The sequence below is a fragment of the Salmo salar genome, chromosome 17 (assembly GCF_965601325.2).
Source record: "Salmo salar chromosome 17, fSalSal1, whole genome shotgun sequence".
Classification (NCBI taxonomy): Eukaryota; Metazoa; Chordata; class Actinopteri; order Salmoniformes; family Salmonidae; genus Salmo; species Salmo salar.
Genome location: NC_138307.1, coordinates 7,970,001 through 7,997,145, shown reverse-complemented (window position 1 = coordinate 7,997,145; position 27,145 = coordinate 7,970,001). Strand labels below are relative to the sequence as shown.

The window sequence follows — 27,145 nt, the reverse complement described above, 5'->3', positions numbered from 1 at the left end:
TGTTGTCACTCAGTAGCAACAGCGGACATGGAGAGGAATTAAAAGTCCATTGACGAGTGCAAGACATGTCCATTTCCTGCCATAACTGATATTGATTGATATTGACGGAAATAAAGTCTGAAGTTGCGAGATGTGCCGGTTAAGATCTATCTGGGATTTTGCCCTATGGAGACTAATTAGGTAATGCTGTTTTCACAGCCATTTACTCAAACAGCTCCTGGTGAGATTCAGCTGCAGAGAAAGAGAGCGAGAAAGAGTACAGCTAGCTATTCAATCGTCTATCTCTGTGTGCGTCCCAAATGACATCCTATTCCCTATATATTGCACTACTTTTGACCAGAAAAATGAAGTGCACTATAAGGAATATGATAATATTTGGGACGCAGACTCTGTTTTGCCTTTCTACAATGAGAGGTGCACTGGGCTGTAGGAGAACAACAATGACACTTAATGACACTCACATTTCTAGGATAGTACTTTCGAATGGTAATAAAAAAAACTACGAGATATAAATGTACTATAATGTTACGGCGGTGAGCCATTCTAACATTCTTGATACCCACCTACCACTTTTCTCTGGCTGGTCACACAAATATCTAGTGACTGAGGTAGGCAATATTTGACACTTGAGTGAACCTGTGAACACACTCTAGTTGTTATCCCTGCCATGTGGCGATGAAATGTGACGCTACATGTTCTCTGAAAAGTCATGATGGTGTATTCTGACTGTTGAAATAAATCATAGGATGCGTCCCAAATTGAACCGTATTCCCTACGTAATGCGGTATGTTTGATCAGGCGCCATAGGACTCTGGTCAAAAGCAGTGCACTATGTAGGGAATAGGGTGCTATTTGGGACACCACCATACCCTCCCAGCGAGAGAGATATTGCTGTTTTAAACAAAATCCCTCTGAAGATATCTATCAAATAAAGCAATACATATAATAAAACATTTCCCCACAGGTATTTATTTCATTACTACATTCTAAAATGATAGCTGAAGTTCATAAGACTATATGAATTGAATGAATAATAATTCATTGCAGTGTATAAATCTCACAGTGGATGCCGAGAATGATTCATTTTATGATTCATTAAACATTAAAAAGGAATTGTATTCACTGACTTTAAGTACTTAAAAAATATAGCCTAATCTCAATGATTTCCAAGGAGGTAAGGGAACATTTGTGGGGACTAAAAATACCCTATACATACCTTCTGAGTAGTGAGAGAGTGTGAGCAAGCTAACACACGATGCCCCTGCACCAGAGCCGAAGATTGTCACTCTCTTTGGATCTCCTTTGAAGGCCTGAATGTTCTCTTTGATCCACCTCAGGGCTTGGATCTGGTCCAGCAGTCCATAGTTCCCCTTGGCTGCCTGGTCCCCTGTGCTTAGGAAGCCTGTGTGAACAACAAGAGACAAAACAAACTCATTAATCACCTCCTTCTTGATCTCCCTCTAAAAACAGCTTGTCATTGAAACAGAGGGGAGACAGGCGGAAAATTCATATTGGACAATATTCTGTACCTGGTGGTGATTTAGAAATGTATCATAAAGCAAATTACATAAATAAATAAAGCATAACGTGTAAATACAAGCACATTTAATTGAAATGAATACATTATTGCACCTGCTAACACTTTTCATTGTTGATATTGTTGTCTTTGGGACCATGGGACAAGGAAACACAGTACAGTTACCGTCACACACACACACACACACACACACACACACACCCAAAGAACAGTACTTACACCCCTAGGAGGTGACTCAAAACATACAGTGATAGCCCGTCTTACACTATATTTCTCACCCCAACGGATGGAGGTAAATGTGACGTGAATGCATTGACGTAAGTTCCAACGATCAGTGAAATAATGGATGACCTCATCCAGGTAGAAATAGCCTGTACAACACAACACAAAGGGACCGGAACCCTCCTCATGGAACCAATTGTTACTGTTCTATTGATAAGAACTGAAGCCCTCAGCGAGTCAGCAACACCTGCGTGCTTCCAGTCTTATTATCCAGTCAAATAGCAAAACTCTTCAGTAAGTCGCAGTAGTTCCTAATGACCTGGGAATCATCACTTGCTGTTAAGATCAAGAGAATAATGTAGGATAATGTAGGGTTGTACTCCCTCAGTCATTCAACCTGAGATGGCTGGAGTGCTTCTAACCGAACCACCATTATACTGAGAAGACAGAGCGGAAGAGACAGAGAGAGGCGAAGCTCCTTTTCATAGTCAACATTTACTTGGTTTGGCTTCAACTATACAGTCGAATATGCAGATAGAGAGACAGACAGAGAGAGAAGGCAAGTTCCTTTTTCATAGTCTGAATTCAACCACATGGCTTTGACTTGGATTTGACTCTATACAGCCGAGTGTCAGGCCAGACAGACAAGCTTGTTGATATGCTTGTCAAAATCAGAAACTTGTTGACAAATTAGCTGATTTGTCTAAACCCATTAGGTGGTGGGCCTTTAGAGCCTGCGAGGGACGGCCACCGGGGTGTCTGGTCCTTGCAAGCGCCAGGCCTTGGATCTCTAAGCCGAGCCCCTGGCACAGACAGCCCCCGGGCAGTGTCGCAAATGGTTCCCTATTCCCTACATAGTGCACTACTTTTGACCAGAGCCCTGGTCAAAAGTAGTGCACTATGTAGGGAATATGGTGTCCTTTGAGACACATGCTCAGCTCTCCGCTTCCATCACAGGGGGGAGAGACCAGACAGAGCAGTCTACAGGCTACAGGACAAATCGGATGAAAGGATGGAGAGAAGGAGGAAAAGGAGGAGGAGGGAGAAAAGGAAAGATGTCCTGTGGCCCTGTGATAGGGAGCAGATCGAGTTAGTCATGGTCTGACTGTGAGGTGGAGGGGATAGAGGCATGGAGGGATGAGGAGGGGTGGAAGGGTTGGAGGAGAGGTAGAGGGGATAGAGGCATGGAGGGATGAGGAGGGGTGGAAGGGATGGAGGAGGGGTAGAAGGGATGGAGGGATTGAGGAGGGGTAGAAGGGATGGAGGGATTTAGGAGGGGTAGAAGGGATGGAGGGATAGAGGGATAGAGGAGGTGTTGAGGGGATAGAGGGATAGAGGAATGGAGGAGGGGTAGAAGGGATGGAGGAAGGGTAGAAGGGATGGAGGGATTGAGGAGGGGTTGAGGGGATAGAGGGATAGAGGAATGGAGAAGGGGTAGAAGGGATGGAAGGATGGAGGAGGGGTTGAGGGGATAGAGGGATGGAGGAGGGGTAGAAGGGATGGAGGGCTTGAGGAGGGGTTTAGGAGATAGAGGGAGGGAGGAGGGGTGGAAGGGATGGAGGAAGGGTAGAAGGGAGGGAGGAGGGGTAGAAGGCATACAGGGATGGAGGAGGGGTGGAAGGGATAGAGAGATGGAGGAGGGGTGGAGGGGATAGCGGGATGGAGGGGGTAGAAGGGATGGGGGAGGGGTGGAGGGGATAGGGGGATGGAGGGATGGAGGAGGGGTGGAGGGGATAGGGGGATGGAGGGTGGTAGAAGGGATGGGGAGGGGTGGAGGGGATAGGCGGGTGGAGGGATGGAGAAGGGGTGGAGGGGATAGGGGGATGGAGGGGGTAGAAGGGATGGAGGAGGGGCGGAGGGGATAGGGGGATGGAGGGATTGAGGAGGGGTGGAGGGGATAGGGGGATGGATGGAGGGAGGAGTGGTGGAGGGCATAGGGAGATGGAGGGATGGAGGGGATAGGGAGATGGAGGGATGGAGGAGAGTGGAGGGGATAGGGAGATGGAGGGATGGAGGAGGGTGGAGGGGATAGGGAGATGGAGGGATGGAGGAGGGTGGAGGGGATAGGGCGATGGAGGGATGGAGGAGGATGGAGGGGATAGGGAGATGGAGGGATGGAGGAGGGTGGAGGGGATAGGGGGATGGAGGGATGGAGGAGGGTGGAGGGGATAGGGAGATGGAGGAGGGTGGAGGGGATAGGGAGATGGAGGGATGGAGGAGGGTGGATGGGATAGGGGGATGTAGGGATGGAGGAGGATGGAGGGGATAGGGAGATGGAGGGATGGAGGAGGGTGGAGGGGATAGGGGGATGGAGGGGGAGGACAGACAGACAGGTGGTGGAGGTGATAGCAGCAGAGGGTGTTGAGGGATTACAAGGCCCCTGGCAGGACTCACACTCCTGACTTCCAGGCCTTAGCTTGCTCCTCTCTCTCTCTCTCTCTCTCTCTCTCTCTCTCTCTCTTTCTCCTCTCTCCCCCTCTATCTCTTTCTCTCCTCAGTCTCCACTCACCATGTCTGTCTGAGAAGAGGAGCTGGGGCGAAGGGGAGCGGAGCAGAGAGGATAGCCCACCAGTAACTCCTCAGGGTGTGTGAAAAGATTAGTGAAAGCTTCCATGTCAAGAAGCTGCTGCGGATATTACCGAGGAGAACATTGCATTAAGATGTATTATGGACATGAGCTTTGAAGATATTTCTACTATTTGAACAGATATTGATAACTGCTATAACTGCTATTGCAAAGCTTGTAAAAACACACTATGCTAGTATATTTAACATCAATATCAAGGGTTTGCATGGAAGAAACTATCTTCATCTGTATCAAAAGAAGTGCAACACAATGCCTGATTAAATTCACTGTCACAGACAACACATCTTAAACCTCCATAAAAATGTAGCTAATCAAACATGCTCTTCAGAAATAAAATATTCCTTCCGCAATATATTTCACAAAGTATTTTAGTATTGATCTTACTCTGCCTGGGAATGCATCTGAGTAAAATGTTATTTGCTGAATGTTAATATTGTAACAACAATATCACAGGGTCGACGCAGAAATGACAATGTCCTTCCAATGCATTTTTTACGTCTCAGGCTTAAGGCATCCACATGCTTCCTAGCCGAAACAGTTCGGAAGAGTTTGCATATATTATGACGACATTGTGTGACGTTTTTGTTCGTTTTGGACTTCGGTGAGGGATTTTTCGGCTGTTCGGGCACACAACGTTTTTTCTCGAGGCCAGCCGAAGTTCAGGAACCGAACATCTTAGTTAGATGTAAAGTTGCGTGACTTAGATCTCGACAAAAACGTAACAATGTATGACAGATTTCTTGAGTTATCTTCGATTAATTCAGACTATTTTGAGAAAGTGTATACCGGCTACGGTGTCTCAAAATGGCCAAAGAGTACTATTGACACTTTTTAAAATTGTTTTTCAAGCAAAGGTCTTTTAAGAGAGTATGCAAGCACACTAGTTTGGTTTGCCTAGCTGCCAGCCGGGTTTGAATGGCAGCTGTGACATAAGAGGTCTGCTTGGCCACACTGTCATTTAATGCCACTTGGAACGGCAAGGAAAGGGCTCCGTCCGTGTTACCAAGCATGTAGCGGCTTTGATACTGTGTGTGCAAAAGGCCTACAGTATGATACAGGACTATGACAAATGCATGTACTCTCATTGAAATGTCAAGATACTGTAGTCAGACACACACATCCCTTCCATGTCCAGGCCATTTGGAGGCTGCTGAGGGGAGAACGGCTTTTAATAATAGCTGGAACGGAGAGAATGGAATGGCATCAAACCATGTGTTTGATGTATTTGATGCCATTCCACTGATTCCGCCCCAGTCATTACCACGAGCCAGTCCTCCCCAACTAGGGTGCCACCAACCTCCTGTGGTGGACACTTTACTTAAATGGTATTGATCCTGTGGAACCATGCTGTACATTGACAGGACGACTCCACCGATTACACACCATGGGTCTGCAAGAGATTTTCCACATAATGTGCTAGCCTATTGGTAGGCTAAGAGCACAACATACACTGAGTGGACAAAACATTAAGGACCCCTGCTCTTTCCATGGCTTAGACTGACCAGGTGAGTCCAGGTGAAAGCTATGATTCCTTATTGATGTCACTTGTTAAATCCACTTCATTCAGTGTAGATGAACGGGAGGATTTGTAAGCCTTGGAACAATTGACACATGGATTGTGTACAGCATATGTGCCATTCAGAGGGTGAATGGGCAAGACAATATATTTAACTGTAACGCTGCTGGGTTTTTCACGCTCAACAGTTTCCTGTGTGTATCAAGAATGGTCCACCACCCAAAGGACATCCAGCAACTTGACACAACTGTGGGAAGCATTGGAGTCAACATGGGCCAGCATCCCTATGGAATGGTTACAACGCCTTGCAGAGTCCATGCCCGGACGAATTGAGGCTATTCTGAGGGCAAAAGGAGGTGCAACGCAATATTAGGAAGGTGTTCTTAATGTTTTGTACACTCAATGTATAGTACACTGCTGTATCACGTCTGTAAACGCATGGAAGTCAATGCACAGAGAATATGAAGTAGCTATATTTCTGGAGCAATATATTTCGATTTGACACCAAACATTACAGTGTTTTTTTCAAGCTTCTTGCCACCAGCTGGTGCTTGCCTCATAGCCTGTATCTACAACTTGATCTGACCAATTAATAGCAACGGCCTTTCCTATTGTACGCCTCTCTTAATAGAGAGAGACAAGTCTTTTCATTTTCCCAAGCCTTGTCTTTCACCAAGACAAAACAAACCATAGTTGGTATTGAATTGACAAGCCTGACTTTCTTTGTATCAACAGAACACACAGGAGCAAGGAAGAAAAAGCTCTGACCGGCGTCTATCCATCTATCCAGACATTCATTGTAATAGTGTCTAACTGTGCTCTCTGTCCAGGGAATAATCTGCCCCGTGGCTCTCAGATGAAATGGTAATTATCAAAGGGAGAGATGTGAGGGGTAATGTTTGGAATTAGCTGCTCAAGAAGGTCAGGTCACAGCTACAGCTAGCTCAGTGAAAGCCAGTGATTGGCTAGCATCCCAAATGGCACCCTATTCCTTTTATCTCACAGGGCTCTGGTGAAAAGTAGTGCACTATATAGGGAATAGGGTGCCATTAGGGATGCTGACATTGAATCTCAACCTCTGTCTGTATGTCTGTCAAAAATGATTTCCTCTGGCGAGTCCCGGGGAGCTGGGAACTCTCACAACTTTGTTGTCACTGGCCAGTCTGTCATATCAACCCTCAATATGTAAATGGTTTATAATCCTTTATAGATGTACGTTTGCAAGCCACCAAATAACCCCATCACAATGAAAGACATTGCATCCACTATAGACAAATGTAGCCTATCTTGTTAAGTGGGTATGTTGAAGTAGAGCCTGTATCTGTTCGTTTGATATAGCAACGGAATAATGTGTGTGAAAATGTGGACTTGTGCAAAATGGGGACATAATAGATGAATCCATACAAAGGAAACAGGCGTTGTCCTGCTATCTATCTCATTCAGTTTGAGTCTATAATCATGGTACAGAATTAGAGTACATCAGAGGCAGGTGAGCTGGTTACCCATAATCCTCAGTGATTGACAGACAGCGACCCGGGGAAGCAAAACATAGCAGCTGTCAAAGTGCATTCACTGATGCTGGTAAATTTGGCCATATTAGTGGTGGCGGATTTAAAATGACAGCAGAGCGATTACTTACACTCCAAATGGCATTATAATTATGAGTGAAAAAGACACATTTCCTCCCAGTTCTTTTTTCTCTTCTCCTCCCTGGCCGTCATAGTTTGCACATTCAGCAGGCTGTGCCCTAATGTGGTTGCTGCTGCGCACGTGCACGCGCACGTGTGTGTGTGATCTGTGTGCGCAGGCAGGCCAGGGGCTATACATAATCATTTGGTTTAAAGCTGACTTATTAGAGGTTTGTGATGAGGGGGAAAAGTACAGGTCACTCTGGGTTGTCAAATCAGTAGCTAAGTAAACAATTCATACTATTAACAATAAATGACCAAAAAAACATCCTGTCATGGTGTTCTGCTTTGATGGAAAGTTGGGATTGATGATTGATTCATTAACCTGGAAAACTCTCTTCCTAAGAGTTACATTATTATTGTGACATGTGGATGTGGTTATTTCCGGGAAGCAATTTGATGTTGCTGAACAATGCATACCTGATATGGGTTTTTGAAGAAACATCTTTTGATGAGAGCTGGCTTCTCTCTCAGTATGAAGCCACGTGGTCAAAACAGCAGCATTTCTGTTACCTTCGTGAAAATATATGGATTTGGCAACATCAAAGAATGCCGCAACATTAGGTTCACGGCGTTCAAATGGGAAATTAACATTTTGATTAGCTTTTTGACTGAATTAATAATATTAATTCATTTGTACTTCTTAATGAACATTCATTCAATTCAAATGTGACAATAACTCTTGCAGTACAATCTCTCTCTCTCTCTCCTCTCTCCTCTCTCCTCTTTCTCTTTCTCTTTCTCTTTCTACCTTATTAGAAAGTTACCGATGTAGGATCTTGTTTGTTGCTGAGAATTTCCCTGCACGGCAGGAAATGCAAATTTGTAGTGTATTCAAGGTTTAAAAAGGCTTCTAAAGTTTCTAATTTCCACTTTAAAATGTCAGACTTGATTTGCCCTAATGAAAAATGTGTCAACCCCTACAAAAATCTTCCATTAATTATAATAAACATAAGAATTCACATTTCCTGTTGCTGCAGGATTATATCCCTGCTGTAGCAAACTGGCTCAAATTAAGATCCTACATATGTACCATTAGAACAGCTCATTTGAAATAACTCAGAATATCAATGAGATTTGAGCACCTTTCCTCCCGCCAACAATCAATTAAGTTCCATGAGAGAGAGAGAGAGAGAGAGAGAGAGAGAGAGAGAGAGAGAGAGAGAGAGAGAGAGAGAGAGAGAGAGAGAGAGAGAGAAGAGAGAGAGAGAGAGAGAGAGAGAGAGAGAGAGAGAGAGAGAGAGAGAGAGAGAGGGGGAGACAGACAGACAGACAGACAGACAGACAGACAGACAGACAGACAGACAGACAGACAGACAGACAGACAGACAGACAGACAGACAGACAGACAGACAGACAGACAGACAGACAGACAGACAGACAGACAGACGTTTCTCCCAACCGCGAAGAGTGCAATTGGTTCCATCCACGGAGTTAGGGTACAACCCCTGTGATCCACCAGCGTATGTTCATTAAATCGTGCGGAGGTAATTAAAATCTATCGGACACCATACCAGAGACATTTGCACCGCTTGCAGAGTTCATAACTGCACAGACATTCCCCAGGCCCCACAGCGCTGAACTGCATTACAGTAGCAACTGTTTTACAGGAAATGCTGTAGTATGAGGTACGACACAAGAATAGTGTTAAGTACTTCTTTCTGTACGCCTACTGTGAATTTATTTAAAAAAATAACAGTATGCCACCCCTGACGATTTGACACGTCTGTCTGTTTCCAAGTTATATGACTTTTCAAGTGTTGCCCACTCTAAAAACAGCCATGTAAAACAAGTATTGACCACCCTGCTGCTATTTGCCTGAGTCAATGCCACGTCCTACTTATGGCTTGTCATTCTGCGGCTGCATGGCATCTATGACACATCCATTACCCCCTCAGCCTGAGGCAGGGCTGTTGCTCTCCTCCAACTCTGACTCACATCATATCATTAAGTCTTGTGAGATCATCAGTCTCAGAAATGCACTCCATGTGACAACATTCTGGAATCATCCGAGTCACAGCACCCCACGTGACTGATGATATTCTGCCGGGAGACCCGAGAGCATGAAGTATGTAGTATCTCTGACAAACCTCTATACATCCAAACACGATCACTGAAGAGGAAGGAATGGCCTCCTTCACCCACCCACTTGTCCGACTGACTCTACCCTGTTACGGAAGCCCTGGCCCTGGCCCTCTAACATGCTAGCCCTGTCTCTTTTCCATAACATCGGGGGTATGATGCTAGCCGGTTAGTCATATAGATAGAAGGACATTTTGGACCTTCCACAAGGACACAGAGATGATTGTGATGATTTGGACGGTACCATACCATGCATATCTGTGCTATGAGTTTTGCATGGGTAATGGCCCCAAAGTCTAATAAAATGATAATCTCTATCTAGCTGTTATTAATCCCTCAGTAAAAACAATCCCAAACAGATCTCAATACTTAGTGTCATTTTTAATCTAGTGTACATAGATGATGGTAGATAATGAATAGTTAATGACATGCATGAAAACATGGAAAGGGTTTACAATATAAATCTCCATTGGCATCTGTTTCGTTTAGTTTATTGTGCTTGTCCTTGTGACATGATAAAGGTTATCAACCATTCTGGCCAGGTGATGCGCTCCATGAACACACTGTGACTGAACACAGCTTCTCCACGTGTTCAGTACATGTTGTCTTAGGCTGTAGCTACAGATGGCATGTACTGTATGACAAAACAGTAGTGTAGTATGACAAAACAGTAGTGTAGTATGACAAAACAGTAGTAGTGTAGTATGACAAATCAGCACTGTAGTATGACAAAACAGTAGTGTAGTATGACAAAACAGTACTGTAGTATGACAAAACAGTACTGTAGAATGACAAAACAGTTCTGTAGTATGACAAAACAGTACTGTAGTATGACAAAACAGTACTGTAGTATGACAAAACAGTACTGTAGTATGACAAAACAGTACTGTGGAATGACAAAACAGTTCTGTAGTATGACAAAACAGTAGTGTAGTATGACAAAACAGTACTGTAGTATGACAAAACAGTACTGTAGTATGACAAAACAGTAGTGTAGTATGACAAAACAGTAGTGTAGTATGACAAAACAGTAGTGTAGTATTACAAAACAGTAGTGTAGTATTACAAAACAGTAGTGTAGTATGACAAAACAGTAGTGTAGTATGACAAAACAGTACTGTAGTATGACAAAACAGTACTGTAGTATGACAAAACAGTTCTGTAGTATGACAAAACAGTACTGTAGTATAACAGAGGTGCTAAAGGTATCAAGCCTCTGGGCGTGTTTTGGGGTGGGGAGTACAGTCGTGGCCAAATGTACTGTGAATGACACAAATATTAATTTCCACAAAGTTTGCTGCTTCAGTGTCTTTAGATATTTTTGTCAGATGTTACTATGGAATACTGAAGTATAATTATAAGCATTTCATAAGTGTCAAAGGCTTTTATTGACAATTACATGAAGTTGATGCAAAGTGTCAATATTTGCAGTGTTGACCCTTCTTTTTCAAGACCTCTGCAGTCCGCCCTGGCATGCTGTCAATTAACTTCTGGGCCACATCCTGACTGATGGCAACCCATTCTTGCATAATCAATGCTTGGAGTTTGTCAGAATTTGTGGGCTTTTGTTTGTCCACCCGCAGATGCACTCACACCTGCCTGCTGCCATTCCTGAGCAAGCTCTGTATTGGTGGTGCCCCGATCCTGCAGCTGAATCAACTTTAGGAGACGGTCCCCCGCTTGCTGGACTTTCTTGGGCACCCTGAAGCCTTCTTCACAAAAATTGAACCGCTCTCCTTGAAGTTCTTGATGATCCGATAAATGGTTGATTTAGGTGCAATCTTACTGGCAGCAACATCCTTGCCTGTGAAGCCCTTTTTGTGCAAAGCAATTATGACGGCACGTGTTTCCTTGCAGGTAACCATGATTGACAGAGGAAGAACAATGATTCCAAGCAACACCCTCCTTTTGAAGCTTCCAGTCTGTTATTCGAACTCAATCAGCATGACAGAGTGATCTCCAGCCTTGTCCTCGTCAACACACACACCTGTGTTAACGAGAGAATCACTGACATGATGTCAGCTGGTCCTTTTGTGGCAGGGCTGAAATGCAGTGGAAATGTTTTATGGGGATTCAGTTCATTTGCATGGCAAAGAGGGACTTTGCAATTAATTGCAATTCATCTGATCACTCTTCATAACATTCTGGAGTATATGCAAATTGCCATCATACAAACTGAGGCAGCAGACTTTGTGAAAATGAGTATTTGTGTCATTCTCAAAACTTTTGGCCACGACTGTACATAGAGAGAGAGAGTGAGAGAGAGAGAGAAATAGAGAGAGAGAGCGATAGTGAGAGAGGATGACAGACTCTGTGGAGTGACATGTCGTCCAGGTAGGGGACAGCTGTGTGACAGTGATGGAGGAGGACGGATACAGAGCAGCTCAAGCACACAGACACTCTGCCACACTTCCCAGATGTCACACACCCACATGCACAAATACACACACAAACACAAACACACTCACAGCTGTCCCAGTCACTCCTCCCTTCAGCTTCACCATTTCATGCACACACACAATGTCTATGTCACTCTTCATTCACATTAATTTGAGCCTCACCACACACACACACACACACATGCTGGAGAAACATCACTGCTCAGTGCAGATCTGGGTCATGAAGCATTAAATCCCCTTGTTTATCAAGTACCGCCCTTCCACCACACACACCACAGCACAGCCACAGCCTATCACCTCCATGCACACCATCTGTCCTCCAAAGCTGGGCTACCAAATCCAATAGGGCTTCATGCCACGTTCACAACATTTCGGAAACTTGGACATTTCCGAATTGCTTACTCGTTGTAGAAAGAAAGATAATACCATGTTTCCCACTTAAGAAGCATCAGAATCAACCAATAGGAAGCTCTACGCAAATGACTTACTTTAATTTTAACTTGGAAGGTCCGGGTTTCCAACATGACGTGAAGGCTGCATCACAGACAGGTCTCTCTCCCTCTACAGGAACGGACCACATGAACCAGCCATCTGACAGACACCCTGGGCTCTCTGGTAGCCATGCTACGGCTAAAACGACTCGGAACTATCTGTTAGCCGCAGTGGTGCAGTGGTGCCTGGAGAAGTGGGTATACTCTAATTTGGAAAAAATTATCCAAACGGACCGCCTGGTGAAGGAAAGGTGCCCTCTGTGAAACATTCTATGACAAACAGTGACATACACTCTGAATGAATGTAAATGATAAATCCCATATATTGGTCTGGTCTGGGTACAGCTAAAACTCCCTGACCCCTCTGTTAGCCATGCTACAGCTTAAACTATCCTGACCCGTCTGTTAGCCATGCTACAGCTTAAACTATCCTGACCCGTCTGTTAGCCATGCTACAGCTAAAACTCCCTGACCCCTCTGTTAGCCATGCTACAGCTAAAACTATCCTGACCTCTCTGTTAGCCATGCTACAATATACAATGCCAAAATAGTCCACTTTCCCAGTTATAGGTACAATTTGCAATATTTCGAGCGGTGCAATAGTCAGTTCAATAGGATATACACCCACTGAGTGTTGAAGAAAACGAATTAAAGAGCATCATAAGGAGAATCCACAGCTCTATTAGCCATCCTATTGCTTTCCATTTAAAGATCAATAACTACATAGTGGAAACCATCACACTCTCCCAGGCTTGTACATAGGAAGTCTCTTAGTTGGTATAAGTTAAACTATTTAATCCAGAAATACAAAAACACAGTAAGTCCACACTCAAAAAGCATTGCAAAAAGTGAACTTAAATGTACAATTTGTGTAATGTTTTTTTTCTGCATCATATTGAGAACCAGCACAGCCTCATTATCTTGCAGCTCAAGCTCAACAGCATGGGGGAGTTCAGTGTCTCTGTCACCCTTCAAAGCTAACAGGTTTGCAAGCCAACCAGCAGAGTAAGATGGTTAATGATTTAGCGGCACATAAACACATCGGAGGAACTCCTATGGATTGTCACCCCGCCTCAGCTCAAAGAGAGATAAGGGATTCCAAATGTCCTTCCTTGGGAATTGAAAATGGAGTATATAGGGTACAGCAGTTAAACATCTATTTGTTTGAGTCAGGATGAGGCGAGTGAGTTTTAGAAAACATAAAACAACAGTGATCACTATCTTTTCTATACAGACAAGACTATAAGACGACACAGTTTTGTCTGCAACCAAATTATACATTTGCTGTACATAAAATGCTGTTTGACAATGGCGTACTGCCAGTTAGCTGTGACTGGTCCATCCATCCAAACCCTTAACACAGAAATACATCTGCTTTTCCTCAACCAGGCATTGGCCCAAGTACTGTAGATGCGTAGCCCCAAGCAGCATGCTGCCAAATAATGTGTTATAGCACTATTACAGCACCTTCTGAGTGGTTCGCCAAGACCCACACTGAGCATGATTTACCCCAAATAGTGTAACCAATAAAAAACATCAAGACACCCCTGTATTAACTAACTGTCTGCAAAACATAAAGAAATACGACCAAACTGTTTATCTAAAATGGGAATCGTTAAGTATAACACAGTCAAAGGACCCCAAAGTGGCAGTGATCGAAGAGTGTACGTGTCATTGGTTGTTGCAGTATTTTTTTATTGGCTTGCCTGGCAACACATAGGGTGCTACTCCACACATCCTCTCCACCAATGTTTAGTCAACAGAAGTAGGTGCCTGGGATCGAGGCAGAGAACACATTACACAGGGAATCGATACTAAGCAAATACGTAACCATGTCAAGAAGTGGATAATCCTTTTTGTCTACAAGAGGCACAGCTCTTACAGTAACTCAATCCAACAACAACACTGTCTGATGGCTGACTTGCATCCCAAATGGCACCATATTCCCTACGAAGTGCATTACTTTTGACCATAGCCCTATTGAACCTGGTAAAAAGTAGTGCACTAGGGACTAGGGTGCCATTTGGAACGGAACGAGCGCTGTGTGTAAATGAGGTGAAGAGGAGGCTTCCAAAAACCCTCTCTAGAAAATCAATGTGCCACAGTGCTCTAATTGGGTGATAAAAAAGCCTGTCATACAGTAATTGCATAGATTGTTATTTGTTTATTTTGTTGTTTGTCCTTGGTTTCCCCTTATGACATGTTTAAAAAATAGTAATTGCCCTTCAATAATCAAACCATAATTTGTCAGAAAAAACACCCTGTCTTCTCTTGCTGTCAGTTAGATGTTGCCATGGTGACATTCCAGTTTTCTTTGAACACCTCATTCTCTCCTCCATACAACCTTTGCACTGTTTTGACTGTTGCTTTTGACAACCTTTGCCTTGTATATGACAACTGATGAATTCTAGGCTCACTTATTGCTATGACTAACTCGCTGTCTGTGAATAAGAACATGTTATTACGTTGAGTAATAATAATAATTTATTCAACTTTTATAGCACTTTCCATTGCAGACAGAATCTCAAAGCGCTTGTTAAGCAAAATAAACAACAAGTAGCAATTTCAAAATAAATATAGGCTACAACAGTAGCTAGATCTGCTAGATCAAGTCTGTTTGGCTGAGCATAGATGCCTTTCCTACAGTCACATGACCAAATTGCCCTCTAGTGGCCTCATGGATGGAATGTTATTAATATTTTTCTTAATTTCATCATTAATAAACATTCTCTTTTTTTAAACGTTGAAAATCTGGTGGGTTTTTTTTCAAACGGTTTTGTTATATTTCAGTCTTCTGTGATGTATAGAAAGTGTAATATTGGGATGCAAACTCAAAATGTAATACATTTAAACTCTATATCTGACATGGTACAGGTGTCTTCTTTTATTAAGCCCATAACCATGTGTGTGAGGTGTAAACTTCTGTTTCATAGTAGATTTATTAAAGACCACCAGGAAACACTCTGTGACCCTGATTTAGCCCACTGCAGTGAAAAGATAAATACAATTTTAGAAATATGCTTTGTTTGTAAAAGAGCAGATTTACATGAGTTCCTAACCAAATTTGTACATACTATGTATGTATGCGCATTCATTTGGATTCAGTCTGGTTAATTAGGGAAAGTACAAACAGTCTCTGAACATCAAAGACTCCACGTTTGGTGGTTAGCCTCCCTTTCTCTCTCTCTCTCTCTCTATCTATCCTCCCTTTCTCTATTGCTCTCTCTCTCTCTGTATCTTCCCTCCAGTTGTTGAACAACATTACATTTTAATAAGCTTTTCATCTGGGGAGGAGAATTCTACCCTAAAGAAATCTGATGCAAATGAACCCAACCCAAAACTCTCTGCTTCATTGATTCCTTAATCTGAGGAATCACTGTGGCAAAGACTGTAGTGGATTGGTACTCAAAGTTTCATAGTTTCAGGTTATATCTTTGTCATACAGTATTGCTAAATATACATACTGTATATACTATATCCAGCTGTGTGAGGACACTATATCATAGGTTGGTTGCACAGGTTAAGTTGACCAATAAGAGAGTTCTTGTGTTATTCCCCAGCCTTAGAGGAACAGAATTGTACCCCTTAACCCACCAATTCAGCTCTGGGCACAGTGTGGTGGCCTGTTTGAGCTTCCAGCTGGATGGAGCGAAAGTGATCCGACGCTCCTCTCCAGAGAGGTGTCTGGCGGGTGGACACACACACACACACACACTCACATGCACACACACGCACACAAACACAGTGTGGGTGGCCACCTGGGTCAGTGAGCACGCTCACATTGGTTTGTTGTGCCTCCCCCTTGTCTATTCTCAAGTCTTAGTGGTGTGTCTACGGCCAATAATAGCCAGCCCCAGCAGAATGTACTGGCTAATGCTCCAGACAGAATAAAGCCATGACCTCCTAGACATTCCTATCCTTATAGGAAGAGCCTGAAGAAATACAATATAATGTCCTTTCTGAAGACATTATAAGACAAAATGGCCCTGAAATTTCAGAGCAGTATGAGGCAAAGAGAATTGTGTAGCCTATGGTTGTTTAACTGTAGGGGACAGTGTGGACCATTAGATGTTATTTTACAATGTATTCAAAGGTTTATTTGGGGGACATACTGTATATACATATTTTTAAGACCTTTCTTTCAGATTATACACATCTTGTACTGTTTGTGCCCAGTTCATGATCACATTTTACTCATTGAATACAGTGGTAAAGGAAGGAACAGACTAGCAGAGATAACATTTACAAGGAAAGACTGGAAAGCCATAAACACACAGTTGATTCATGTTGATTTATTGCAGTAAACTAGCATCTGTATTTAGCTGTCAGAAAAATACAGTTTGTTCCATACTGGGGTTAAAATGTTGTTGCTTTTTATTTCCAAGAGAGATAACTGGTAAATGTATATTTTTCAAAGTGAAATAAAAACAGTAGGCATATCTAAAGCGTCTGCAGTATATCATTGAGTTAGTGCCCAAATGCTATGCTAAAATCTGTCACCTGAAGTAAACAACATAGCATTTGGAATATTTTTAAAGCGTGCAAAGAGAATATCTCAAGTGTTCTTAATTAGCAATGTAACGTGGTCCTTTAGCAACCAGACATAAATCCATGTTCTTAAACTTTGTCTTAAATCATCTTTTCATTATGTTCTTCATTAAAAAAAAATGTGTACCTAATCTAAAGTGTTCTCCCTCCATCTCAACAAGTAGCTTCTTTGAACAATACTTAAAAGCCTGCAGGATCAATATTTTCCAGCATGCATCCAGGAAAAGTGCTAATCGGATTCCAGCTCATGAAATTAAAATGACTCAGCAGGCTGTAATTAGTGTCAAGCTATTAAATTTCTTTTATATGTCTGTTAACTGAATACTTAAACACTGACTTTACTTTAATCATGAACATCATACACAAACTGTATAGCAATATAGACTTCATTTTAATCAGTGTACCATACATGTCCTGCATCGATATGTGTTATGAGAACACATAAGGCACATCAACTATAATCCCCTGACATGGGAATACCACTGCTCATCAACAAATCAAACACATCTTTAACCAAGCACGATCTAGAAAAATCCATTTTCTGCAAAACAGTGAATGTTCGACACAAAGCTGAAGTGCCTGTTGCATCTCCCTGGTATTTAAGTGTCATAAAATTTCATATATCAAGAATAATCAATTCTCTCCTCATTTCCAGAGTTATACAGCCTGGCCGTACTGCGTGTGGCTTTGCTGTCATTAAAGTGCTCATCTAGGTGGTATTGTACTGTCATAATTCAAAATGTCTTCATCCCTTACTTGTGTAGAACATCACAGCAACGTTGACAACACTCTTAGAAAAAAAGGTGCTATCTAGAACCTTAAAGGGTTATTTGGCTGTCCCCGTAGGTACAAGTACAGTTGACAACATGATCAAATAATCCCTGTGGCTATATGGCTATGGCAGGAAACATCCCTTCTTTCCTGTTTCTCTCTCGCTCACGCTACCTACCTCTCATTTCCATACTACTTTCGCCTGAGTGTAGGAATAAGCGTGAACAGATAAGAGCATTTTCGTAATATCCTCTAAAAGAAGCTTAAGAAGTCTACACTGGATGAAGTGCTGTGTCTCTGATGTTACCAGGGGCACAAGTGGGGGGGACATAATTGTAATTTTTCTTATCTAGTCGGATAAACACTCCAAACAGCCTACCCGACCGCTCGGAGGCGTCCGCATGGTCCTAAAGCACACCGTTGCCTCGTTTTATATCACATTCCAATTATAAAACAGGTGGGGGACAAAATTGAAATTTCTGAATGTGGGGGGGACATGTCCCCCACCATCCCCAGTGAAAGTTACGCCCCTGCATGTTACGGAAGAAGGAGACTATTTGAAGGACTTTTGTGTAAAATTACATTATCTAGTCTTGCTCAATTCCTTTCCTCAGTATTATACATTGCCAGTCTGTTACTGTTAAAGTGAGTCTTCATCACCACCTCAGGAACTGAAGCATATTAACACCTTGAGCTTTGCAAATAAACAAACTCTGAACATGAATATGCAAAACATTTGACTAAATCGTGACGCTTAGAGGCTCCCAAAACCTTTAAAAACAGAATACTGTGTAAGAGAAGGTCAAACACTTTTACAATAAGACTACAGCACCGCTGAGCAGAAATGAACAGCATCAGTGCTGGTACTACACTGCGAGTTGACATCATCATAATAATAATAATAATAATAATAATAATAATGATGATGATGATGATGATGATAATCATCATCATAATATAAAATAACAAAAATATGACCACTTTTCTTCGCTATTCATCTATATTCAGTGGGGGGGAAAGTATTTCATCCCCTGCTGATTTTGTACGTTTGCCCACTGACAAAGAAAGGATTGTAATAATTTTAATGGTAGATTTATTTGAACAGTGAGAGACAGAATAACAACAAAAATATCCAGAAAAACGCAATGTCAAAAATGTTATAAATTGATTTGCATTTTAAAGAGGGAAATAAGTATTTGACCCCCTCTCAATCAGAAAGATTTCTGGCCTCCCAGGTGTCTTTTATACAGGTAACAAGCTGAGATTAGGAGCACACTCTTAAAGGGAGTGCTCCTAACCGCAGCTTGTTACCTGTAAAAAAGACACCTGTCCACAGAAGCAATCAATCAATCAGATTCCAAACTCTCCACCATGGCCAAGACCAAAGAGCTCTCCAAGTATGTCAGGGACAAGATTGTAGACCTACACAAGGCTGGAATGGGCTACAAGACCATCGCCAAGCAGCTTGGTGAGAAGGTGACAACATTTGGTGCGATTATTCGCAAACGGAAGAAACACAAAAGAACTGTCAATATCCCTCGGCCTGGGGCTCCATGCAAGATCTCACCTCGTGGAGTTGCAATGATCATGAGAATGGCGAGGAATCAGCCCAGAACTACACGGGAGGATCTTGTCAATGATCTCAAGGCAGCTGGGACCATAGTCACCAAGAAAACAATTGGTAACACACTACTCCGTGAAGGACTGAAATCCTGCAGCGCCCGCAAGGTCTCCCTGCTCAAGAATACATATACAGGCCCGTCTGAAGTCTACCAATAAACATCTGAATGACTCAGAGGACAACTGGTGAAAGTGTTGTGGTCAGATGAGACCAAAATGGAGCTCTTTGACATCAACTCAACTCGCCGTGTTTGGAGGAGGAGGAATGCTGCCTATGACCCCAAGAACACCATCTCCACCGTCAAACATGGAGATGGAAACATTATGCTTTGGGGGTGTTTTTCTGCTAAGGGGACAGGACAACTTCACCGCATCAAAGGGACGAAGGACAAGGCCATGTGCCGTTAAATCTTGGGTGAGAACCTCCTTCCCTCAGCCAGGGCATTGAAAATGGGTCGTGGATGGGTATTCCAGCATGACAATGACCCAAAACACACGACCAAGGCAACAAAGGAGTGGCTCAAGAAGAAGTACATTAAGGTCCTGGAGTGGCCTAGCCAGTCTACAGACCTTAATCCCATAGAAAATCTGTGGAGGGAGCTGAAGGTTTGAGTTGCCAAACGTCAGCCTCGAAAGCTTAATGACTTGGAGAAGATCTGCAAAGAGGAGTGGGACAAAATCCCTCCTGAGATGTGTGCAAACCTGGTGGCCAACTACAAGAAACGTCTGACCTCTGTGATTTCCAACAAGGGCTTTGCCATCAAGTACTAAGTCATGTTTTGCAGAGGGGTCAAATACTTATTTCTCTCATTAAAATGCAAATCATTTTATAACATTTTTGACATGCGTTTTTCTGGATTTTGTTGTTGTTATTCTGTCTCTCACTGTTCAAATAAACCTACTATTAAAATTATAGACTGATCATTTCTTTGTAAGTGGGCAAACGTACAAAAGCAGCAGGGGATCAAATACTTTTTTCCCCCACTGTATACAAGTGTATGGCCATATTTCAGTAAACTGCAACAGGAAATCATATCTGGGTTGCAACTCATGTGGCTTAATATACCTGTAATGTCACAGATATTTTGAATCTGTATTCGTATTCAATTCAGAGCCACTCCAATAAAGAAAGTCAAAAAGCCTGGCTCTACAGTAAAGTCCCATACCGTGGAAACATAACATTGAGCGATACAAGTTTATTGTTGCTTGGTTGGGTGGGTTTTGATTAAATCTGTCTCTTGATGTCTTCTAAACCTCAACAGACTCACTGTAATCTCAGAATAATAGTGATCGTCAACTGATGTCAGATGACGTGTTTGCTATGTTAAGTCCTTCTTGTGTTTTTTTAAGCAATTTTTGTTACTATCTGACAATTATGTTCATATATAAAACTGTAAGAGATAAACTATATATATATATATATTTGGCAACTATAGCAAACAGTATCCACAAGATACAGGCAGGCACACCCACCCACCACACTCTCCTAGGCTTCTACTGCTTCACATTACAGCTGGTATAATAAGCAATTGAACCTGAAAAGTGTGGGTCGTGAAATGTGCGACCTCCAAACATGGAGGGAGTCACGGGGAGAAATAGACTGTGATGACCTGGTGTTGTTCAGCCACACAGTCCGCCAAACTGGTTAACCCAGAGGTGGAAACATTGCCACCATCCTTACCCGTTCACTAGCCCCCAGCAGAATCAAATCAACTCCCCCATTGTGTAGTGACTGTCAAAACTAAACAGTTATTATGGCCACCATGCCACTCTACTTAGCCATTTGCAAATCAGTCATTTTTCGGCAGTCTGAGTCTCATTGATTAATGTTTACCGTGGCTTTTCCATCCTGTCTCATTATCCACCAGACTGGATAGCGGAGGCTGAGGCTTTCTTAAACCATGGGGGGAGATGAGCGTGCGATGCTCGGTCATCTCAACCGCTTGTAATTGCCAAAATTCAATGCAGCGTGCAATTACATTCACTATACTCTGTGTACCAGGCCACTTACTTAAAACAAACTCTACAGGATAAACAATGCATTAGGGAGAGGAGAGGAAGACAGAGAGGGTGAGAGAGGAGGGCATCATTTGCCGTTTGCAGTCATCCTCTGGCGTAAATATAGGATGCTTTCAGTAACATGGAGATTTACTGAGCCACTGACCAAATCCATTTAAAATTCCACCCAGCTTTCTTTCTTTTTATCATCCCTCGATCTTTCTACTCTTCTGAGATTCAGTATTTGCTGTTATCAGTACATCACACACACATATAGACACACACACACACACAGAGACTCTTTTGTCTTTGTGTGTGTGTCCTGTGTGTGTGTGTGTGTGTGTGTGTGTGTGTGTGTGTGTGTGTGTGCGTGCGTGCGTGTGTGTGCTGTGTGAGGTGTGGTGTGGTGTGTGTGTGTGTGTGTGCCGTTTGTTTGTGCGTGAGTGTGGACGTGTGTTGATCCACACACTGATGATGTCCAAGTCCCCTCTCCTCTCCATCTGGGCCTGTGTGGCACTACCCAAATCTCTCCAGTGCATCTAGTGTACTGTAGCTTTGCTTGACACAACTGTGTCAGCTCTGTGTGTAGCTCAAGCAGCTCAAAAGCTAATAAAACACTTAAAGGTGAATGAATGTGAATGTGATAAAATATATCTATAAGGTGGTCTTGGAGAGAGCCTACAGTACATGCCTTCTTCCAGAAAAACATAGCTGGCTTGTGTGTTTAGATACTGTCCATTTTCATATTTACAGTATGTGCCTTATGAGGACATGAAAATAATGGCCACTATTTTTGGCCAAGTACTTTTTTCCCTGAAAGGAACATTTACAAACCACAGAGAAGAGAAAGAATACATCAATACCAATATCAATATATTTCAGTGTTTTGTTTACAATTACAATGGGTGCTCTTCTACCGAACCATCATGACAACAATGACCTTTAAAAGTTAGCCTGTCTGCTATCAGCCTTGTTTTGCTAAATATTGTTACAAAAAGCAGGACGTGAAAAGCTCAATCACATCCCTCCTCTAAAGGTCTTCCAAACCAAAACGAGCTATTCATATTCACGATAAAAGCCAACTTTAATCCATAATGATCTGACAATTTCTCAACAGAAATTACTAGTAATTTGTTTCGTTTCTGATTTGCAAAGTCATTTTTAACAACACCTTTGTTGTTATAGTCATATGCTTTTCTCATTCTTATCTAAAAGGTAACTGTTCCAAAAAAATTGTCATAATTAATTGTTATACAAGGATCTGAATCAACCATGAAATAATAAACAAACAGTCAACATGACGTCCATGCCATTTTTATTGACACTTATTTTACCAGGTAAGTTGACTGAGAATGTACTCTCTTTTACAATTATTTACCACTACTACAGTTTAAGTCCAAATCAACCAGTGTGAAATAAAGAAAGAACTAGCCTAGTGGAACACTAAGTCAAACACTAAGTCCTGTGTGGCTCAGTTGGTAGAGCATGGTGTTTGCAACGCCAGGGTTGTGGGTTCGATTCCCACAGGGGACCAGTACGGGGGAAAAAAATGTATGAAATGTATGCATTCACTACTGGAAGTCGCTCTGGATAAGAGTGTCTGCTAAATGACTAAAATGTAAATGTAAAATAGCTCAATGTCATCTATAACACACCATAAGAGAGGAAAAACTCTCACTCACTGAAATATTAAGTTTGAATGTCTTCAGAATGTTCTGACCTATGCTGCTGCAAAAAAAAAATACATTGCAACGTAAAGAATATTTAACTGAGTGAAGGTTTTGACTTTCTTCCAGGATGTTCCTTTTGAACCCGGCACACAAGGACTTGTTACGACAAACTTTTGAGCTGAGCACGTCAACTCCTCTTTCTATCTATCACACACCGCCATCTTCCCTGAGACACATCAGAGCTGAATCTGATATTAAGGCTTTGTGTGGAATAAAGGGTAGCTAATAGCAGTCAGAGTGGCGACTGTTCATTCGTCAAAGTAGGCATGAGACCGGCGCACATCGTCAAAAGGAGCAGAGTGAGAGAGGACCATTTGTCATGCTAATGAATGCTTTGCTCTCGTTTTCTTGCCCCGGCCCATTCCTTGCGTGTACAGGCCTAAAGGAAATGTATGTTTGTTTGTTAGTTGTTCTACATTTTAAATGAGCTGGGGCTATTTGAAAGAGAGCTGACCAGGCATCAACACTGGGGCATTGGGCTGACTGTGTTCTCTTCTCATCTCTGTCACGTCAAAGCGGCCTCTCCTCTCTCCTTTCCGTGACTCAGAATAAGTGTGTTTATTGTACAGTATATGTCATGAACAGCCTCTCAGCCTTCCAGTCCCTCCAGTTTACACATATATTCTCTTCCCAAACAAGGGTGATACGGCCGACATGTCTCCACCCCTCACTAGCTGGGGGAAATCAACAGGGAGTTCAGATCTGACCTCCTCCTGGCACTAGCTGTCCTTGGCCCAGTGTGAGTGGAGTCAAGCAGGGTCCCCTTTAGGCCCTCTGGGGGCCCCTAGGGCCACCACCAAAGACTAACAATAGCCCTAATAAAACATAACAGCATAGAAAAAAAACACAAAAAACACAGCAGTATATCTGTAGACAGTAGAAACACAAATACTATGACATGTTGTTGTGAGACACATCATTCACTGTCTCTCTCAATTGTTGATGTGGCCAGTGGTGTCTGGTACGCAAATGCTTCTTTACGTTCACAAACAAACTGAATAAATGACAGAATCTCAGGACATTGAAATTCTGCTTTGTCAATATTAAGAAACCAGGAACTGACCAGCATCTTTCTTATGTGTCTGTCTCAATATCACTGATGCCATGGCCACACTAATACAGCAGCCTATAGACTATTGAAATCTACAACCTACAGTAAAACCTTCATTATTGCTTAATCTTGTTTAGATTAATTGATGAATAGAAGCAGTCAATACTGGTGGTCTGTATCCAAATCACCATTTTACATACATTTAAAACATTAACATAGACATTACAGACTTACAATGCATTCGGAAAGTATTCAGACGCCCACATTTTGTTAGGTTACAGACTTATTCTAAAATGGATTAAATAAAAACAAAATCTACACACAATAACCCTGTCGTAACGCTCCCGTGACGATGTAAAGTGTGGGTCACAGAGAGACCCGTGGACATCAAAAGTTTGAATAATTAAACAATATTTCTATTTTTGAGAACGTGGGAGTGGTCCGTGGACACTTAAGGGACAGTCATGACGAGTGTGTTTCATTTGGTGATCTCATGAATGACAGAAAACACTCATTACTGTGTCTTTGGTTGTGTACACTTCTTAATTATGGGGTTTACATCTAAATATTGTGACACGTATGTGATTAAACATGAAACTAACCTTCTAAATGAGAAAAAAATGGGTTTTCTTATAAAGTTAACCAAATCAGTGGCCATGCCCACGTGAGCGTAGACATTACACCGGCGTCATGGACCGCCCTTTTCTCAGAAGTGTATAAAACCCACTCTTGACGAAATTAACATTAGACTAGAAAACATGCAGCTGGCGCTACATGTTGAAATGGTTAGGAAGTACAACTCTATAGGCCCAGGAGACCAGACAGCGTGTAGTGTTGGCTACACGGCTGGAAATGGTTAAACTCTGAGACTATCGATCACTACAGAATAAGAGCAAATCCTAGACGTAGAATTACTAGTCTGCAGCTGGAAATTACGTAAGTCTAGTACGAGAATACCAACAATCGCTGAAGCATACTATGGAACAACCATCTGTAAGCCTGACGTATCCATTACAACAGATACTATCCAGAGCCGCGGAGAAAGCTACAACCATGAAAGACATTGTGACTTCTGGGGAAGTTAACCAGAGACTCTCTGATGAACTGACTCTCCAGCAGACAGACTGGCGATTCCAATAGAGAAGACAATAACGGCATACGGGCGTAAATATATACATTGCAATTATTTTCAAATGAGCGACCGTTCATGTGCAAAGGATTAGCATTTCAATTAATAGAATTATCAACTCTGTGTAGTGAATCCATTTAGTCATTCCCGCTTTTTTATCTGTCCCCACCCCTTTCCAATGTCTACCAAGCCGTCATACCGGTTTAACCCATTAGGGACTTATCAATGCATTATGTTAGTAACCAATAACTATATTGTTTGATTATGTATTTCTGTGATTTGTTTAGTTAGTAAATAAATAATTACGCCAATTTGTATATCGCTGATTCATTTTGGAGACTAGGGTTCGTTCAGTAATGAGAACTGATGAGGTAATAATACATTAATGAGAATGACTAATCGATATGACATGAAAATATTTGAAGAGTCAATTCGGGAAATAGAGACTCTAGAAATATTTTCCTGTGGTGCCCCAACTTCCTAGTTTTTAAAGTTTACATGACTAGTTGAATCACGTAATATCACGTAGTTATTACACATAGAGTATTGATTTGATAAAATAACAGTCTTCACATGTAATGATAGTCACAGACACGACACCCCATAATGACAAAGTGAAAACAGGTTTTTAGAAATTTTGGCAAATGTATATAAATATCTACATAAATATTCAGAACCTTTACTATGAGACTCGAAATTGAGCTCAGGTGTATGCTGTTTCCATTGATCATCCTTGATATTTTTCTACAACTTCATTGGAGTCCACCTGTGGTAAATTCAATTGATTGGACATGGCTCAAAAGGCCCACACCTGTCTATATAACATCCCGCAGTTGAAAATGCATGTCAGAGCAAAAACCAAGCCATGAGGTCGAAGGAATTGTCTGTATGGCTCCAAGACAGGATTGTGTCAAGGCACAGATCTGGGGAAGGGTACCAAAACATTTCTGCAGCATTGAAGGTCCCCAAGAACACAGTGGCCATCATTCTTAAATGTCAGACGTTTGGAACCACCAAGACTCTTCCTAGAGCTGGCTACCCGGCAAACTGAGCAATCTGGGTTGAAGGGCCTTGGTCAGGGAGGTGACCAAGAACCCGATGGTCACTCTGACAGAGCCCCAGAGTTCCTCTGTGGAGATGGGAGAACCTTCCAGAAGAACAACCATCTCTGCAGCACTCCACTCCTCAGTAAAAGGCACATGACAGCCCGCTTGGAGTTTGCCAAAAGGCACCTAAAGGACTCTTAGACCATGAGAAACAAGATTCTCTGGTCTGGTGAAACCAAGATTGAACTCTTTGGCCTGAATGCCAAGCATCACATTTGGAGGAAACCTGACACCATCCCTACGGTGAAGCATGGTGGTGGCAGCATCATGCTGTGGAGATGTTTTTCAGCGGCAGGGACTGAGCGACTAGTCAGGATCGAGGGAAAGATGAACGAAGCACTGTATAGAGAGATCCTTGATGAAAACCTGCTCCAGAGCTCTCAGGACCTCAGACTGGTTCATCTCCAACAGGACAATGACTCTGACAATGACTCACAGCCAAGACAACGCAGGAGTGGCTTCGGGACAAATCTTTGAATATCCTTGAATGGCTCAGCCAGAGCCCGAACTTGAACCCGATCGAACATACTGTATCTGGAGAGACCTGAAAATAGCTGTTCTGCGACGCTCCCCATCCAACCTGACAGAGAGGATTTGCAGAGAGGATTTGCAGAGAAGAATGGGAGAAACTCCCCAAATACACGTGTGCCAAACTTGTAGCGTCATACCA

At 42.5% G+C, this 27,145-nt stretch overlaps 1 protein-coding gene across 2 annotated transcripts in view; it reads right to left on the bottom strand.

Annotated features, from left to right (window-relative positions):
• Nucleotides 1-27,145, bottom strand: part of LOC106575199 (neuroligin-4, X-linked-like) — a 73,161-nt gene that overhangs the window by 8,055 nt on the left and 37,961 nt on the right. For both annotated transcript variants that reach the window (XM_014151534.3, XM_014151535.3), the window contains one exon: nucleotides 1,217-1,402. In XM_014151534.3, coding sequence (XP_014007009.1) covers nucleotides 1,217-1,402 — 186 coding nt within the window. The remainder of the gene's footprint in view (nucleotides 1-1,216; nucleotides 1,403-27,145) is intronic.